This window comes from Abramis brama (assembly GCF_963993115.1).
Source record: "Abramis brama genome assembly, chromosome: 3".
Lineage (NCBI taxonomy): Eukaryota > Metazoa > Chordata > Actinopteri > Cypriniformes > Leuciscidae > Abramis > Abramis brama.
The window spans coordinates 22,714,053-22,731,568 of NC_139965.1; the positions used below are offsets into that span (position 1 = coordinate 22,714,053).

The window sequence follows — 17,516 nt, forward strand, 5'->3', positions numbered from 1 at the left end:
TGGTGGCCCCAGTTGCCCGAAATAGCGATAATTAGGATAGGGAGGGAAAAGAGGAAAAGAGAAAACGTGTAAGACTGCTGGTAGGCCATCCACAGAGGCCTCTCCTCCTTTTTTTCTACTTGCTTCTGTGTGTGTGTTTCCTCTGTTAATACTACGACCATCCCTAATGAGACAGATAGAGACCGTTCTGGTGTACGTGGATGAGAATCCAGTGTTTTGAAACTGAAATTGGGCGAGACAAGATTATCTGATACCTGAACAGGCCACACACAGAGTCTCCAAATGACGGAACATTCAGAATTTGTATGAATGTCAACTAGCTAAAATGCACAGGGTTGCATGTTGTCTCATAAAATTACTAGTGATGCATAATATCAGAACCATAACCATTATTAGTGGATATTAGAGATTCATTTTATATCGGTTGACATGTTTAACTATATGCTAGTTTCTCACATTTTTACATTTGGATTACATTTACTCGTTTAACACTCTTTAAAAAAATCACTTATAAAATTTTACATTTTAAAATTACTAATAAAATTCTTTAAAAACACTAATTAATAACACTAAAATGTAATCTTTGAAAAATCTCAAAATGAATGTCCACTTGCCTAAATTCACTTGTAGCATATGATCAATTTAAATTTTTTATGTTTTATTTATTATTTATTTTGTGAATATTTATTAATATATTTCAAGAATATATGGTCGATTTTTAATATCGGCCATTTGTCAGTTTTTGGTCATAACATTGAACCCTACAGTTCTACAGTTCTTGACTCAGTTTTGAAGAACCCTTTATGCCCAATAGGAGAAATGTGTTAAATGAGTGAATAATGCTGCATGTTTAATGGGTTATTTTGATTTTTATTGATTATTGAAAGTATTTTTATTAGCTACTTCACAAAATTGAATTAAAATAAAGAAATTAATCAAAACTCTATTAATTCATTAATTAAAATGCAATCCATAAAATAATGCCATGATTGGAACCTCTAAAAATATGACGTGCCTGACAGAACCCTTTAAACGTTTTCTTTGTCAATCAGAATTTGAAAATCAGTGCAGAAATCACATTGTCACATTTACTTACAAAATTGTTTAATTAGGAGTTAACACTATATAGCTAAATTAAAACCTTACACACCTTTCAGGGCAATATGTATATACATTTTGAATCAATAGTTTATGTATTGTGCATACTATGAAACATAAGAATATCCCACACATGTCATTATGAAATACTGACTTTTAAGTGTCTCGTAATATTCTCTGGGTGCCCTCGAAGTAGATATTGTCTTGTCAACTTGTTAACCTGAGTTTGAACTAGAACATTTTAACAACAACCAAAATGATGCTTTTATCATGTTCTAATCTTTTTGGAGGGTGGGTGAAGTCATGCTAGACACACCGACTCCCTTTATCCATAATCTCCTGGTCATCCTATATAAACCCACCCCAGCTTCAGGTCTACAAATACCCAAAACACACATGCCCTTGACAAAGAGGACGGCAAGGCAACATACACAGTCAAGACAGGACAGAGCAGGATTGTCAAACAACCCCTGAAGAAAGGACAGACGAATTCACCAAGAAGGTAAATATGAGAAACACAATATACTTTTATTAGATTCTGAATTTTATCCTAATTATTGAGTTGAATTTGCCACATTTTTCTTAACATGTGGCCAGTGAGAGCCAACAGAAACACTGTGTGAACTAGAAGTTTGATCAACTTCCAATTGTGCTCACTGTGAACAGTTTATCGTTAAAGCAAATATTTTAAACAATTTTCCTCAATATAATATTTGGTGTGATGTTGTACCCTCAGATGATGTGCTCCAGGTGTTTGCTACTTATTCTGGTTGTCTACTTCTTGATGGACGAGCTTTATGCTTTCCTGATACCAGACAGACTGCGAATGAAAAGAGTAAATATCACATTACTTATACGCTTCATTTATCCTCTTCTCAACATTTATATACAGTTCTGATGTGTTTTAATACAGCATTGAAATAGACGCATTTTAAAATATATCAGATATATTAAAAATGCATCTAAATCCCTGCAGAGCAATCACAGGTCGGATCAGGAGATGTCATCACACATCTATGAGCTCTCTGATCTGGCAGACTTGTTCCCAGGAAATGAAGGTGAAATGACTCGGGACTGGGATCCCAATCCGGCCAAGTCTCCTGCCTTCTTTTCCCCTTTGGAACATATCAACGTGCAACCGGCAAACAGCAACCGCCGCAAAAACAAGGATAAGAGGTCAGTTGGAATCTTTACGCATGCAGTTATTTTAAGTATTTATTCCAATAAATATAACATTTTGAAATAGTTTTGTTATATATATTTTTTTTTGTAAATTGATTTCAAGTTTTTTTTTGTGCAACTCTTAGTTCTCTGTAGCAGCTATTCTATGATGTTAAGCTCAAATTCACACTTTTTCTACATTTGTTCCACCATTAGGAGGAGGATCACTATTCCTCTGGACCCCATTGGCAGCTCCTACTTGTCTACTTGGAAAAGAAAGGTATTTTCAGACAAGAGAAAACTTCATGGTGGCTTGGCTGCATACATTTGAAGTAAAGACTGCATATCCTATCAATGTTAAAATATTTTTTTTTCCCCTTAGGAGGAACCTGGAGAGCATGACGCAAAGTGATCAAGCTGACAGATTACGTATACCGTTAAAAATGACAATATATTATGTTGTGTAGTTTTAGTTCTTTTTTGGTTTCTATTAAGTCATTGCATCTCAGGTTTATGAACTGTGACTTATTTATTTGTATTTATGTTTTATGAATATTAACTCATCAGCTCCCTCTAGTGGGGTGCAAACTGACAGACGCTGTACTGGTGTTGCTGCAAAATAAAACATTAATGGATAAACTACTGAGTCTTGTCTAATGTTCTTTCAACTTATGTTAAAATGCATCATGTCTCTGTGAATTAAAATAAGCTAGATTAGGAAAATAAGACATTCAAAGCCCAATAAAGAAAAGTTTTATTTCTTCAGGTAGTTAAAGAAAATGATATCAGATGCAAAAAATATACCTTTTGCTTTGCTTCTCTCTTCACTTTCACATATGTACACTTCTCAAAATCTGTGCTATTTACAGACTGAAACATTAAGCAAGAGATGTTCGGTTTATGGGGATTTCCAGTCCCCCTTGCTTCACAAACAAACAAAAAAATCCAAACAATGGTCTCCAAACTAATTCAAATGAAAGAGCTCTTAGCATAAATGAGTAATCTTCACCAGTTCTCAGAGTTTAAAACCCCCAAACAATTCCTGAAAACAATTACAACCATTCCATTCGAAGACAGCTTCAGCAAAGCTCCTAAATCTAGCCTTCACATCTTATTAAACTGAAATCTTCCAAAATTCTCTTTAACACATTGAAAAAAAATAACACTATGTTGTGCAAGTGATTAAAGACTGAACAGTTCTGATAGATTCTTCGACAAAGTACATGGGTTAACATACTGTACATTACCAGTAGAGTTAGAAGAAATTAATGTTTGATATATCAATAATTGCAACTGAAAGGATTCCCTGCTTAAATGACTCATATAGCTCTTTATATTTGATCATCTAATATATGTTAGCTGACTGAAGTTCATTTGGGTGTGACATAAACATCAATTAAAAGGGTGTATGATCACCAACAGGAAAGGCATTCAGACTAACACAATACATCTACTATTCTTCAAAAAAAAGCCATTTATCCAAATTAAACAAAAATTATCAATTGGACAGTTCACCAAGAAATAATGAATTTTCTAATAGCAGTGGTGTCAACAATCTCTCATATCATATCTTTGGCAAATTCATGACAACATTTTCCTGTAATTTGAATAGTTTTATTTTATTTTAAGTAGACTATTTTAAATTGTAGTATCAATACAACCAATATAGTATACATTTGTGGAAACTGTAGGGTGGAAACGGTGCCCTCTAACTTTTCCCACAAAGGAAAATAGTGCCAGCCAATCATTTCAAACAGATGTCAATTTGACGTGACAAAAGGATAGTTTACAAACGAGCCGTCACATTTGAGCCAAACAGAATTCACGCTACTCATGGTCAAATACCAACTCAGGAGGTAAGAGATTAATTCAAACATTATTTCTCCATCTGTATTTGAGACCTCTGACTGCAAAATGTAATGAGTAACTATTTGCCAAAACTAGAAATGCAAAGAAAGTAGAAAAAAAAAAAAAAAAAGGATTTTGAAACTGAAAATGGTGTCGGATACAAAAACTGGAGAACCGGGAACATTCAGAGCTTGGAGGAAATGAACACCCTCATCTAAGTGTCTTTTTTCTGACTTGACCGCCGAGAGTCTCTGCATTTGTGGCAATTAAATATGTCAGGCACATTAGACTTCTTAATTTTGGCGCAAGAGAGGTGCACCCACACGCTGCACTGACTACATTCAATCATGGGCCGTCCTGCAAAGGGTTTACCGCAGTAACAGGTGATTAAATCCCACGAATCGTCCCCTGTAAGGAAAAGATATATAAAATAAATAAAATATATATATATATATATAAAACAAAAGAAAAACTAAGTCCTACACATAAAAAAAAAAATATGTGTGTATATACATATATATATATATATATACACACACACACAAACAATTGATCTAAATCTTCCTCGGTCCCTAATAAACTAACCTGACTCCACCATTATGTCTTCATCCGCTATCCAAGTCTCGCCTTCACTGGAGCTCATATCGGCCTCTTGGGTGGCCTCCTCCTTCTCCTCTTTCACCTGTGCCTGTAGTCTGCGCTCAGTCATTGCTCCCGGGTCCGAATGCTCCTCTCCATGGCCGAGACCATTCTCAGAGTCTGACTCGCTGTGGGCCGAGCTCTTAAGCTTCTTAAGGGCTTTGGACTGTTTGGGGTTTTTACTGCGCTTGATCCTTGCACGTTTCTCGCCACCACTGCTACTGCTACTGCCAGCGCCTGAACCTAGAGAAAGACGCTTCAGCTTCTTGTCCTTTTTGCGTTCAGCTTTGCTGGCCACTTGGTCCTCATAGAAAGAGTCTTTTAAACGCATTTTGTCCATCAGGGCACTGTCAGATGAGAGCCGCCGCATACTCTTGTTGCTCTTATTGGCACGAGCCTTGCGAACGAAGGTGTGGATGGTGTGCAAGTCCGACGTGCCGTGACTCCAGCTGGGAGCCATGTTAGAACTCGCTCCACCTAAAACACTGCCTTCTCCTGAAGCACCAGAGTTATTTGGAGAACTGGAGGATGCTGCCGACCATGGCCTTTCCTGCCGACAGAAACGGGCACACAAATCTCAATCTGGATGGATCGCATGAAATTTGGAATTAAAAAACACCAAAGCCATCACTGACATCTAGAAATACAGGTTCAAAAGACCAGTCAAAAGTTCAAGAGGACATTCAAAAGAAAGTGTACATTGACAGTACGGGTTAAATCAGGAGGGCCCAATCCTGATCCTGCAGGGCCAACAATCCTGCAGAGTTTAGCTCCAACTTGTCCCAAATCACCTGCCCAGAAGATTCTAGTAATCCTGAAAACCTTCATTACTTTGGTGCAGATGTGTTAAATTAGGGTTGGAGCCAAATTCTGCAGGACTGTGGCCTTCCAGGAGCAGGACAGGACACCCCTGGGTTGCACTCGGTAAATCTGCAGGTTATCACTGTTATCATCTGCTGGTCATCATTGTTAATTTCATAAGAATTGATTTTTCAGATGATAACTAAGTTGGAAAATCTAGCAGTTAACTGATTAATTGGCTGATAGTTTTTAAAGTAGTTAAAAACTAAAGCAGTTAACTGATTAATTGGCTGACACTGTTTTTTTAAACTCCTGACTTTAAAAACTATCAGCCAATTAATCAGTTAACTGCTAGATTTTCCAACTTAGTTATCATCTGAAAAATCAATTGTAGGTTTACTTCTACCAATCAAGGGGCTGGTTGCACCAACTGTGCACAAGTTACAACTGAGCCTAGTTTTGACAAGGAGGCACAAAGTTACAACTTGCCCACACCTAAATATTTTTGCATTGCACCAATAAACTTAGTTGAAGGAACTCCAAGTATAAACTAAATATTTACAGACGCCTTAGACCAGTAGTAACGGTTGGAATTAAATAACAGATTTACGCCAACAAGCTCTTGTTTTACCTGAGAGACTTATGAATGGCTGGTGCAACCCTACCTAGCACATTAGTACAGGCTCCATGCCCTGAAATGGATGTCAAAATGTTGGGAACTTTGGGAACATGAATTTTGCAAGGGCTTTGATACATAAAACCACACATATATGTGAAACAATGCTCCATTCTTACCTCCTTTGGAGAAGGGATGTAACCTGCATATGCAAGAACAAAACTGCAAAACTTGTTGAAGTCCTCCACTGTCCTCTTTCTTCTCTCTGATGGCTGGACATGAACATCAATCATTAGCATTGGGACAAGCACTGCCATCTGTAGGGTGAATTTTTTTATTTCCTTGTTCGACTTACCAGAGTCTCTGCTTTACACTTCAGTAATGAATCTATGTAGCAAAAATAAGGGGAAAGAATAACATTAATTCGTGTCTAAACAACAGGTTTGAACGAAAGAACGTTGCACGGAGTAGATTCGTGCCGTTTTCAGTCGTACAAGCCTGGTGAAAAGTGCGTTTTCGACGGTAAGCTAACTAGCTAACTGTGCTGTTCCTCGCGACACCCTGTTGATCGAGGCGTAAAATTCAAGTGCGCAAAGCACCATTTTACATCCAAACATCCACACGGTTTGAGGGACATAAACTGTGGAGAAAACTAGACTAATTTAGCGACATACACAGTAAGCTAAACCGGTGATAAAGGAAAAAGGACGCAACAGCAGCATGTGGCTTAAGCATTAATTCTCGACGTCGAAACAAGTCAAGACAACTTCACTGGTTTGGAAACTCTTATAAAATCATATATGGTTGATTATGGAGTATTTACAAAAACCAAATCAATAAGTGCTAAGAGGAGATCAGACACCATCGACAATACATTTAACGTTACCGCGGCAAAACAATGGGTTACAGTCAGGCAGCGAAATGCTAACGTTACAACGCTAATAAACACAATACAGTGACCTGTATTAAAAAGGCAACATCTTTGTCTTAAATGGCATAAAAATATCAGATAAAACCCCGAACTGTGTATTAAACAAAAGCCATTCAACTGGCATCGGGTTAAAATGACCAACAGCAGCAACTAACGTTAACGTTACTTTAAAAACAGAGCTGGTTTAAATGTTAACGTTACTTGGCGAAGACAAAATGCGTAACTGCGGTTTTTGGAAACGTGCACATTAAATCGTTTAAACAAAAAGCAGTGGTTGGACATCAGTAATGTTTTTTAATCATACTTGTTACTGCCCAACGACTAGCTACAATCAACTCGACTAATTTTACTCCATTGCACAAGATAGCAACTTGGCCAATCCCTGTATGAACCAGCTCGTCAGCGCAAGTAAAATGTTCACTACTACATTACCACGATCATACACTACAAAGTGACAGGCAATAAATCAGGCTTACTAGAGAAAGCAGACTTATAAACTAAAGAGTATGTTAAATTACTACAGTATTAAAGCTGCTAACTGCTAAAGCTGCTAACGTTAGCTGACTCTGCTAAAACTGATCGTTAATGGGTGTTGCTTATCACAACATGGTTAAAGTTTAAATATTTAAAATCAAAGTCAAGATTTTTCCTTACCTTGGTGCTCGGACATTATTTCAAGCATTGTCGCCTAATAAACTCGATCCTATTCAGTTGGATGACACCAAACAGCGTCAATCTTCGCCCGGCTTGGGCGCAGCAAGCCCCGGCTGACCAGCTATAGTCTGGTTAGCTGGGCATCAGAATGACTTGTACGACGGTTTTACAAACGGATCCAATGGAATATCGCTGGATCTTGAGTCCCTGGAAGGATTAATTAACTTAATTTTGGTCAGCAAGTAGCGTTGCAAAAATAATCCAGCTTCTATTACCTAACGGACCACCAAGTGAAAAAGAACCAATAATAAAACCAAGGATCCAGCATTTTTTTTTTTTTTTTTTGCAAACGAATGTTAGTAATATAAATAAACTCTGCGTTCGGGCTATTATCCTTTTTGACGAAGGGGGAAAACGACCAAAGTTCCCAAAAAAAAAAAAAAATTACGTGTGCGTGTCGCCTCCGGCGCGCCTCACCAAAGTCGACGATGTCAACTGACTCAAGAAACCCCTTGCGGTGAAATTGCCGTTGCGATGTAAAATTTTCCTAAGTGTTAATGGGAAATGTAGTTCAACCAATGAGATTTCCCGACAGACTGGACTGAATGCAATGACAAATAAACAACAATACCCATGATTCATTGCGCTAGTCGCTGTTTTTATGGGAAATTGAGTATATCCGTTGCAAATCGTATGGTTTGTGTTTGCATTGTGCACATGATTAAATTAATAGTAATACATTTATAAACTATCATCCTTCTATGCAGATGTGTGGACATTTCAATATCCAAGTAAGATCAGTAGTTAGACAGGCTTTACTTTCCTGTTCTTGTCGGTTGCCAATGACGTTTTACCATTGAACATAATCCAGAGGAATGGCTAGAAGCTGTTTGCTATGAAATAACCATTTTACATGGAAAGGGGGCGCTAGGGGGCTTAGAAAGCATTGGTTCACAGGAGACGCCTCTTCTTCTACTGTTGTTTAAATGGCGGTTGCATAGGAGACGCTGGTAAATAAAATTATTTAAATCTAGGAAATAGCAAGTACGGGTCAAATAAAGCTATATCGTTAAATAAAATATTAAAACTTAATAATGTCAAAAAGCCATAAAAAGTCTTAAATATCTTAAATAGCATAAAAAGTCTCAAATGTTATCATTTGTGGAGCCATTCAATTTAAGAATGGAAAGATTGACAATTCTAATAAGTGAAATGTCACCATAGGCTGCCATTTTAATTCAATTGTTGATATCAACAATTGATTTCTTACTAGTTGAAATTCCAATTTCACATATCAGAAATACAATTCTTACTAGTTAATCCTTTATTTTCGATAACAAGAATTCAATTGTCACTAGTTGAAATGTCTATTCTTGATATCAACAACTGAATTGCTACTAGAAAGAATGTACATTTTTTATATCAATAATTCGATTTTCATAATTCGAGACGTTGGTGTCCGTGCCGGAGATGGTGGTGTCCGTGCCAGTGTCTGTTCCGAAGAAGTTGGTGTCCATTCCGGAGACGATGGTGTCCGTGCCGGAGATGGTGGTGTCCGTGCCAGTGTCTGTTCCGAAGAAGTTGGTGTCCATTCCGGAGACGATGGTGTCCGTGCCGGAGATGGTGGTGTCCGTGCCAGTGTCTGTTCCGAAGAAGTTGGTGTCCATTCCGGAGACGATGGTGTCCGTGCCAGAGATGGTGGTGCCCGTGCCAGTGTCTGTTCCGAAGAAGTTGGTGTCCATTCTGGAGACGTTGGTGTCCGTGCCGGAGACGATGGTGTCCATGCCGGAGATGGTGGTATCCAGGCCGGAGACGTTGGTATCTGTGCCGAAGACGTTGGTGTCCTTGCCGGAGACGGTGGTGTCTGTGTTGGGGACTTTGGTGTCCGTTCCGGAGACTGTGGTGTCCGTGCCGGAGTCGTTGGTGTCCGTTACGGAGACGTTGGTGTCCGTTACGGAGACGTTGGTGTCCGTGCCGGAGACGGTGGTGTTTGTGTCGGAGACTTTGGTGTCAGTGCCGGAGACGGTGGTGTCCGTGCCGGAGTCGTTGGTGTCTGTTCAGAAGACGTTGGTGTCCGTGCCGGAGACGGTGGTGTCCGTGCCAGAGTCGTTGGTGTCTGTTCAGAAGACGTTGGTGTCCGTGCCGGAGACGGTGGTGTCCATTCTGGAGACGTTGGTGTCCGTGCCGGAGACGATGGTGTCCAGGCCGGAGACGGTGGTGTCCTTGCCGGAGACGGTGGTGTCTGTGTTGGGGACTTTGGTGTCCGTTCCGGAGACGGTGGTGTCCGTGCCAGAGTCGTTGGTGTCTGTTCAGAAGACGTTGGTGTCCGTGCCGGAGACGGTGGTGTCCATTCTGGAGACGTTGGTGTCCGTGCCGGAGACGATGGTGTCCAGGCCGGAGACGGTGGTGTCCTTGCCGGAGACGGTGGTGTCTGTGTTGGGGACTTTGGTGTCCGTTCCGGAGACTGTGGTGTCCATGCCGGAGTCGTTGGTGTCCGTGCCGGAGACGGTGGTGTTTGTGTCGGAGACTTTGGTGTCCCTTCCGGAGATGGTGGTGTCCTTGCCGGAGACAGTGGGTGGTGTACGTGCCGGAGACATTGGTGTCCGTTCCGGAGACGGCGGTGTCCATGTCGGAGACGGTGGTGTCTGTGGCGGTGTCCGTGCCGGAGACGGTGGTGTCCTTTCCGAAGACATTGGTGTCCGTTCCGGAGACGGTGGTGTCCGTGCCAGAGACATTGGTGTCTGTTCCGGAGACGGTGGTGTCCTTTCCGAAGACATTGGTGTCCGTTCCGGAGACGGTGGTGTCCGTGCCAGAGACATTGGTGTCAGTGCCGGAGACGGTGGTGTCCGTGCCGGAGTCGTTGGTGTCTGTTCAGAAGACGTTGGTGTCCGTGCCGGAGACGGTGGTGTCCGTGCCAGAGTCGTTGGTGTCTGTTCAGAAGACGTTGGTGTCCGTGCCGGAGACGGTGGTGTCAGTGCTGGAGACGGTGGTGTCAGTGCCGGAGTCGTTGGTGTCTATTCAGAAGACGTTGGTGTCTGTGCCGGAGACGGTGGTGTCCGTTCCTGGTATGGTGGTGTCCGTGCCAGAGATGGTGTTGTCCATTCCGGAGACGTTGGTGTCCGTGCCGGAGACGGTGGTGTCCATGCCGGAGACTTTGGTATATTCCAAATTTTTTAATTTTGCCGCATTTTTTTCTCATAGAGTGTTGATATGGCATCTAGTAAATACACTAATATAAGTTTCATCATGCTAGCATGTGTGGAAGTATTTAAAACAAGGGTGTTACAACTAGCCCCGCTTTAGGTTGTGCCCCGCTCTCCCCTATCCCTGGGGGTAGGTGAGGTGATAGAAGGGGGTACGCGAACAAAATGCGTTTATTTAGTTCTACCCCACCTTAAAATAACATTAAAACTGAGCATGTATTTCTAGCTGGTAAAATGCTGTAAATACATGACATCCGATCAAATTACCTCATCTTTTGCAGTCAAAACTGACTGCATTCACTCAACAATGCTGCCTTGGCTAATCGCGCTATAGCCTACTGCTGTTCTCGACCATGTAGCCTACCTTTGTAAAATTGGGGATTTAGCACTTACTAGCATGAAGAACAAATATAGACAGACTGTGCATAGAGATCGATTTAAGATTTAAACTCTCTTTGATACAAAAACATACCCTGTGTGAGTTCCTGTGTTTAATGTTGATCATATTAATCGAATATCCACACGATTGCAAATGTAATTTTAAACAGTATTGTCAGTATTTTTTTCAACAAAATAACAGCTCCACGAAAGCCACAGCAGAACAGCAGCACACAGCAGTGTTTGTGAATGAATCTGTAGCTTTGAACAAATCGTGAGAGTCAATGATTCAATGACTTATTCATAATTACAGCCATTTGCTTGAATGAATGACTGACTCGACTCACTCATAAAGACAGTGACTTGCCGCCACCTAATGGCGGTTATAATTTGATATTTAAAAGCATAATTTCGTTTTTTACCATCATTGCATATTTCTCTATTGAACATTTTTTTATTTATTTAAAGCATTATTTATATTATAAAGAAAATTGTAAAGGTAAAAAATGCACTGGAAAAATCGATTTAAGGGGGCAAATATTGCGTATTTTAAATGAAAACGGTGGTGCGTTGAACACCCTGTTCTGATGACTTAAGAGTTGCAACTATGGCAGCTGAGAAGGCCATTCTTTGTGTTCTTTTTGAAGAATTTTCGGAGCTTGATGAAATCGGTAAATACACGTTTAATACTGCAAAATACGCTCGATGTTACAGTCACTGCCCTTGCCGTCCAGAATAAAAGAGAACATCCCAATCGAGTGAAGGAATTTGTGGAAACTGACAAAGCAAAAACAAACAAACTAATAATAAATAAACAAGGAGGCGTTTCTCTGACTGGATGATCTTCCTCCATTTTTGGCCTATACTGGCGCTAAAACAGGAGTGTGGGAAATGTTCTCATTAATATTCATAAACTCATTACCATAGCTATTCTTACCTGTAAAAATTTAGAAATACATTTCTAGATATCTGTAATACTATTTTCACTAGTTAAAATGCTAATTCTTGATATCAACAATTGAATTTCAACTAGTAAAAACTATAATTCTTGATATCTGTAATTGTATTTTCACTACTAATCATAAATAAATATTCTTCCTAATTTATTGAAAAGCTATGGAGCCCCTAAAGGGACATGGTGAAGGAAAAAATATGAAATGGAGGAAAAAAACATGTCAGTGCTTTTGTGTTCTCTCGCAAATGTTTTGAGTTCTCCAGAGAAACTTTGCGTTCCCTCGCAAAAACTTTTGCATTCCGCAGAGACGACTTTTTATTTGCTCGCAAAGAGCTCAAAAGGTTTTTCAAATTAAAAGCTCTGACTGTGTCTTATACTCTCTTGAGTAGGTACAATACTTTTAATAAGTAATTACTTCATGACCGCTAAAAAAGTATGTTCTATCTATAAAGTATGAGAGTGTGTAGTATGAATGTAATCTGGACGTGCTACATTCGACATCATTGTCATGTGACCTACCAGCGTCAGTTTTTTTTGTCGCTTCACTGCTATTCATGAATCCCATGGCCACATGGGATAGTAAAGTGTCCATCGTATGCACACTTCATAATCTTGCCGGAATAAGTAGGTCATCTGGATACTTTTAGCCTACTCTTTTATGAGTACTATACATTTTTTTTGTCTAAAAAAAATAATAATAAAATATAATCAAAAGGCTGAAAATCAAGGTTTTATTAAGTTATTTGTAATTATATCGCCATTTCAGCTACGCTGACATAATGTGACATAACATTCTTTTTAATCTTTGTTTTTGCTGCAAAATTGTTATTTCTGACTTTATGAGCCATAGAGCGCCCCCTGTAGGAAATAAAATGATACAAGCTAAAAATGCATAAACCGCTCTATTGATTTTAGTTCACTGACCAAACCCCTTAACAACGAAATCAGCTATTGCTTCCACGACAGTTTCCACCTCGAATGCTTCACACAGACAGTACTGTAACGTTATTGCCTTGACAGGGCTCTTGATCACACGCAAAGGCACGTATAATTGTTGAAGAAGATAATGTCCGAGAAGGACCTTAAAACATCGCAGGACCTGACTGTTGTGGTGAGTGTTTGATTTTCACCGAGCTACAATGCTGGGTCGTGCACTTTTACAGCCGTCTATAATATTTAGTCACGCTCACTCCACTAGCCAAAGTATACATTGGTGTATAATATTGAGAAGTGTTAATTAAGTGTTGTGATTTGCCTGACTTCATTAATCGTTGTGTCTTGAACTCGTACTGACAGATCACTCTAACGAGTTCCTAAAGGAAATGTTTTCTTTCTTCATCAATCTTAAGTTAAATTAGAATGTAGATATAATTTATTTTCAGGAGGGTTATGAAATGAGAGCTTTCTTTATTTCAGTGTCAGGTATCTTGTGTGATTACAGTTACACGATGATGTTGAGAGAGGTTTCCCTTGTTACTATGGTTTCAGTTCCACGCGTGGGCGGAGAGCATGCCCTTAAACTGCTGTTTTTACTCCTGTGTGGGAAGCCCACGCAAAACCCACACGATTCTAGATATTTCTTTTATGCTAGTTGTTCATTCACAATTTTAGTGAAACTGCTCAGGTTTAGTCTGATTGCTTGTTTCGTTTTTACGTTAACATTTTTCTTTTTTCTTTTATCCAATTCAGGTACAGACATTGCTGCAGCAGATGCAGGACAAGTTCCAGACCATGTCAGACCAGATCATTGGGCGGAATATCCTTTTGCATATAGTAATTGCTGACCTAATTGTAGCTGAATTGAGTGGAATACACTAGCTATGTATTGACCTGATTCATGCTTCCTAGCTTGATTATGAGATGATAGGTTATTCAAAAACGATTTTGTCTTAATTCTAATACTTGATGAGATGAGTACGCGAATCGATGACCTGGAGAAGAACATCTCTGATCTCATGACTCAGGCAGGCGTGGATGAGTTAGAGGAGGAGATAAAAGTCTCTGAGACCTCTGGAACCGCTTGAAGGCAATGACCAACACCATCTTAGTAAGTGTAGGTGGTGCTATTGCCACTTTGAAGATACCTTGTTACCATTTAGAGAACATTTGACATTACATTTGGATTCTTCTGCTTGTGAAACAGTATATAAAGAAAGTCACATTCATAGTCATCTTTTTTTTAAAACAAAGTTATTCGTAAATTTAAGTCTGGTTGTTGTCTTGTGATCTTGTATTTCTGTTTTGTTTACGTTTGCTATCTTTTCCCTTTCAGACTGCCAAGGAACACAGTGAAGACCTTCTACTGCAGTATCAGAATTTTTAAATGAAATGTGAATTAATCCTTTTTTAAGCAATTCATTAAAAATGGTGCTTGCCTATGTGTATTACATATTATATTACATATTGTAAGGTTAATTAGATTACTGGCCTGAAGATTAAGATATTAAAATCTTCTTTTGTATTTATTCATTGTAATGACAGGGGGAAATCATGTGGTTCTTGCATGTTTTGCTGATTATTAAAAACCCCATAAAACTACTTGATGATCACAGTTTTCTTTCCTATTAAAACAGAAAATAGGCAGGGGTGTATTGAAGGACACGTCCCTTGTTATATAACCAATAGCATATAGCAAATTATTTAAATAATGCCATGCAGTGTAAATATTATTATTTTTGCATTTCATTGACAAAGAATTTAATAAGAATACATGGCTACATTTAAATGGCCTTCAATGAAAAGTTTATGCAGCCAGTCGGTGTGGTTATTATGGCATCTACCAGCAGGGGTTAACTGGGCCAAACCAAAGTCCCAAAAGTTTTTGGCCAAACCTTCACTAGCGACTAAGATCAAAGACAGCAGATCAGCTAAACCCCTGTAGATGTGAATTTTTATCAATCTGTTTATCTTATACTGGCATCAACATTTAGAGGGAATGAGATCTATTATGGGTTTGCCAATTACATTTTTGACAACGGCCAGTTAGATACTAATGAATTGCAGGAAGAATGGCTTGTTGACACATAAATAATGTTTTAAAATGGAAATATTAATTGATTAAAATCATTGATTGTATTACTTGCTGTTTACAAAAATGAAACTGGGTCTATTTTACCATACAGATTGTTCTACAACCCTTTTAGGCACATATTTTAGATTTGGATTATAGTATCAGACTTGTATACTTTGATTTGAAACCTGCTGACAAGATCATTTAAGTCCTTCTGGGAAGTTCATATTTTATGAGTTGGGAATTCTGTTGGGAATTCCCTTCTCTTAATTAACTACACAAAAACACATCAAGGTTTTTAAACTATACTTCTAGAAAATGAAGAACAATGAATGTGCATTAGTGTTTTATTTTTTATTTTTATGTTTTTAATAAATTTATGAAGGCACTGTAAACTTTATAGTTACATATTATATTTCAATACTATTATATTTTGTGCAGACAATTTGCTTATTTTGTTGTAAATAAAACAGCTTGACAACTGCTAAATACATAAACCGCCACGTTTCTCACGAACACGCCCCCAAATCGTAAACTCGGGAATTCTCACTCGTATTTATGACGTTTGTGGTGGCATCGTAAATACGATCTTTCCGACAAGATTTGAATGCACCATAGGAATGCACCATTAGCATGCTAGTGTATAGCCTGCTAATGCTAACCCGAAATCACCACGTTAGTTCCCTTGCCAATAACTAGCTTACTGACTTCCCCCCGCTCAGCCACACAACATGCGCATTTATCAGCACATTACATGAATTCCGCACAGGTAAAAGCCTCATACAATAAATTATTCATAATTCCACCATATTGCAAACACGAGTCGATAAAAGCTGTGAGATTTAACCGAGGCAACGGCTCTAGGTGGTAACCTACCGTTATTACTGGGTTTATTATTTGGACTCTTTCTGCGACAAAAGCACGACTTTCCTAACATAGTAAACAATTACTCATTAGCTAGGCTATGTATAATTATAGATGAGGTGTGCTAGCTCGAAAATATTTTTGCATGAATAACTTCAATGAAAGTAAATTATAAGACTTATAAGAATTGTATATGACTTACTTTATTGTATATATTTTTATAATATTTTATCAAAATTATCTGGCTATACTGTCAGGCCAACAATACAGTATATCATACAATTATTATGGCTGAGATGGCATGCAACATTCTGAAATCATGTCTTCACAAATAAAAAATGACCAGTAATGTCCACTTGGTGGAGCTATTTCGTTATTGAAACATTTTTTCTACAATTGTTGTTTTTTCTACATCGATATTGCTATATCTATTTAAAATCTTGTTATAAGATGCACATTCAGTGACGTTGTTGTTTGAATTGACGAGGCAGAATCAATTAGCTGTCAATAAATGTTCACATTAAAGTCAAAATTGCAAGATTCTGTCTGAATTATTCCTTTAGGGAGTAGTCCCAAATGCTTTGTTTTCTTACAAAATTTCTTTCAGAAAATGATCGAGTAATCCATGTGGTGTTTTGTGTCTTGGTGATAGTGACATCTTAGACAAAATATATCCTACTCATTGCCAATGTGTTATAATGTTTGTATGCATCTATATAGTTGCATTTGTGCAACAATAGGGTATACAGTACATATATCTTTTTTATTTTTTTATTTTTCAAGAGTTGGAAACTAGATTCCCTTCTTTTTCTCGAAGCTGAAAGTCTCAACACACTTGATAGAGGTAATTTTATACCTCAGCTGGGAGTACACTTTCCCTCTGGAGTCTGGATGTAACATAAAGTGGACCATTTTCTTTTGGTCGCTCTCTCTCTCTCTCTCTCTCTCTCTCTCTCTCTCTCTCTCACTCTTTTTTGCCCTTCACTGTGTGAATTTATCACAACAACCCATAAGACAAAACTCTTCAGCCTTTTGGATTTTGCAGTTTTTTTCTTTACACTTCATATCCTATAGCATTACACATCCCTTAGATTTAAAGAGAATCTTTTTTTTACTCTCTACATTTGACATTTAATGTCTGTCTGTATGAGTGTTGATATGGAAAAAAGATAGAGCACCATGCATTTTGGCCACAGATGTGGTTAAATAAGATCTGTTTATTCAAATACCTGGAAGGGGAGATATAACAGCCCGATGGACAATCTAATCTTGGCTATCTAATCTACTCGCTTTGTAATATAACCAACTGCTTATAAACTGTGGTTCTCTTTCCCCTTCTGTGGCAGGATGTTTCTTCT

General features: G+C 38.6%; 3 protein-coding genes across 3 annotated transcripts; 2 read left to right on the forward strand and 1 right to left on the reverse strand.

The window, feature by feature from the left end:
• The first annotated feature begins 1,508 nt into the window (after positions 1-1,508).
• On the forward strand, positions 1,509-3,145 carry LOC311079073 (uncharacterized protein). Its single transcript, XM_084108233.1, has 5 exons — positions 1,509-1,600; positions 1,835-1,933; positions 2,075-2,274; positions 2,476-2,539; positions 2,642-3,145. Exons 2-5 carry the CDS (start codon positions 1,835-1,837, stop codon positions 2,669-2,671), a joined length of 393 nt encoding a protein of 130 aa, XP_083964359.1. The 5' UTR covers positions 1,509-1,600; the 3' UTR covers positions 2,672-3,145.
• On the reverse strand, positions 2,997-8,250 carry phf23b (PHD finger protein 23b). Its single transcript, XM_084108232.1, has 5 exons — positions 7,749-8,250; positions 6,519-6,550; positions 6,343-6,435; positions 4,693-5,296; positions 2,997-4,515 (listed from the first exon to the last, which is right to left on the reverse strand). Exons 1-5 carry the CDS (start codon positions 7,774-7,776, stop codon positions 4,322-4,324), a joined length of 951 nt encoding a protein of 316 aa, XP_083964358.1. The 5' UTR covers positions 7,777-8,250; the 3' UTR covers positions 2,997-4,321.
• Positions 8,251-12,587: 4,337 nt separating this feature from the next.
• Positions 12,588-14,822, forward strand: hsbp1a (heat shock factor binding protein 1a). Its single transcript, XM_084109895.1, has 4 exons — positions 12,588-13,395; positions 13,974-14,040; positions 14,187-14,331; positions 14,557-14,822. Exons 1-3 carry the CDS (start codon positions 13,351-13,353, stop codon positions 14,306-14,308), a joined length of 234 nt encoding a protein of 77 aa, XP_083966021.1. The 5' UTR covers positions 12,588-13,350; the 3' UTR covers positions 14,309-14,331; positions 14,557-14,822.
• Positions 14,823-17,516: the final 2,694 nt, after the last annotated feature.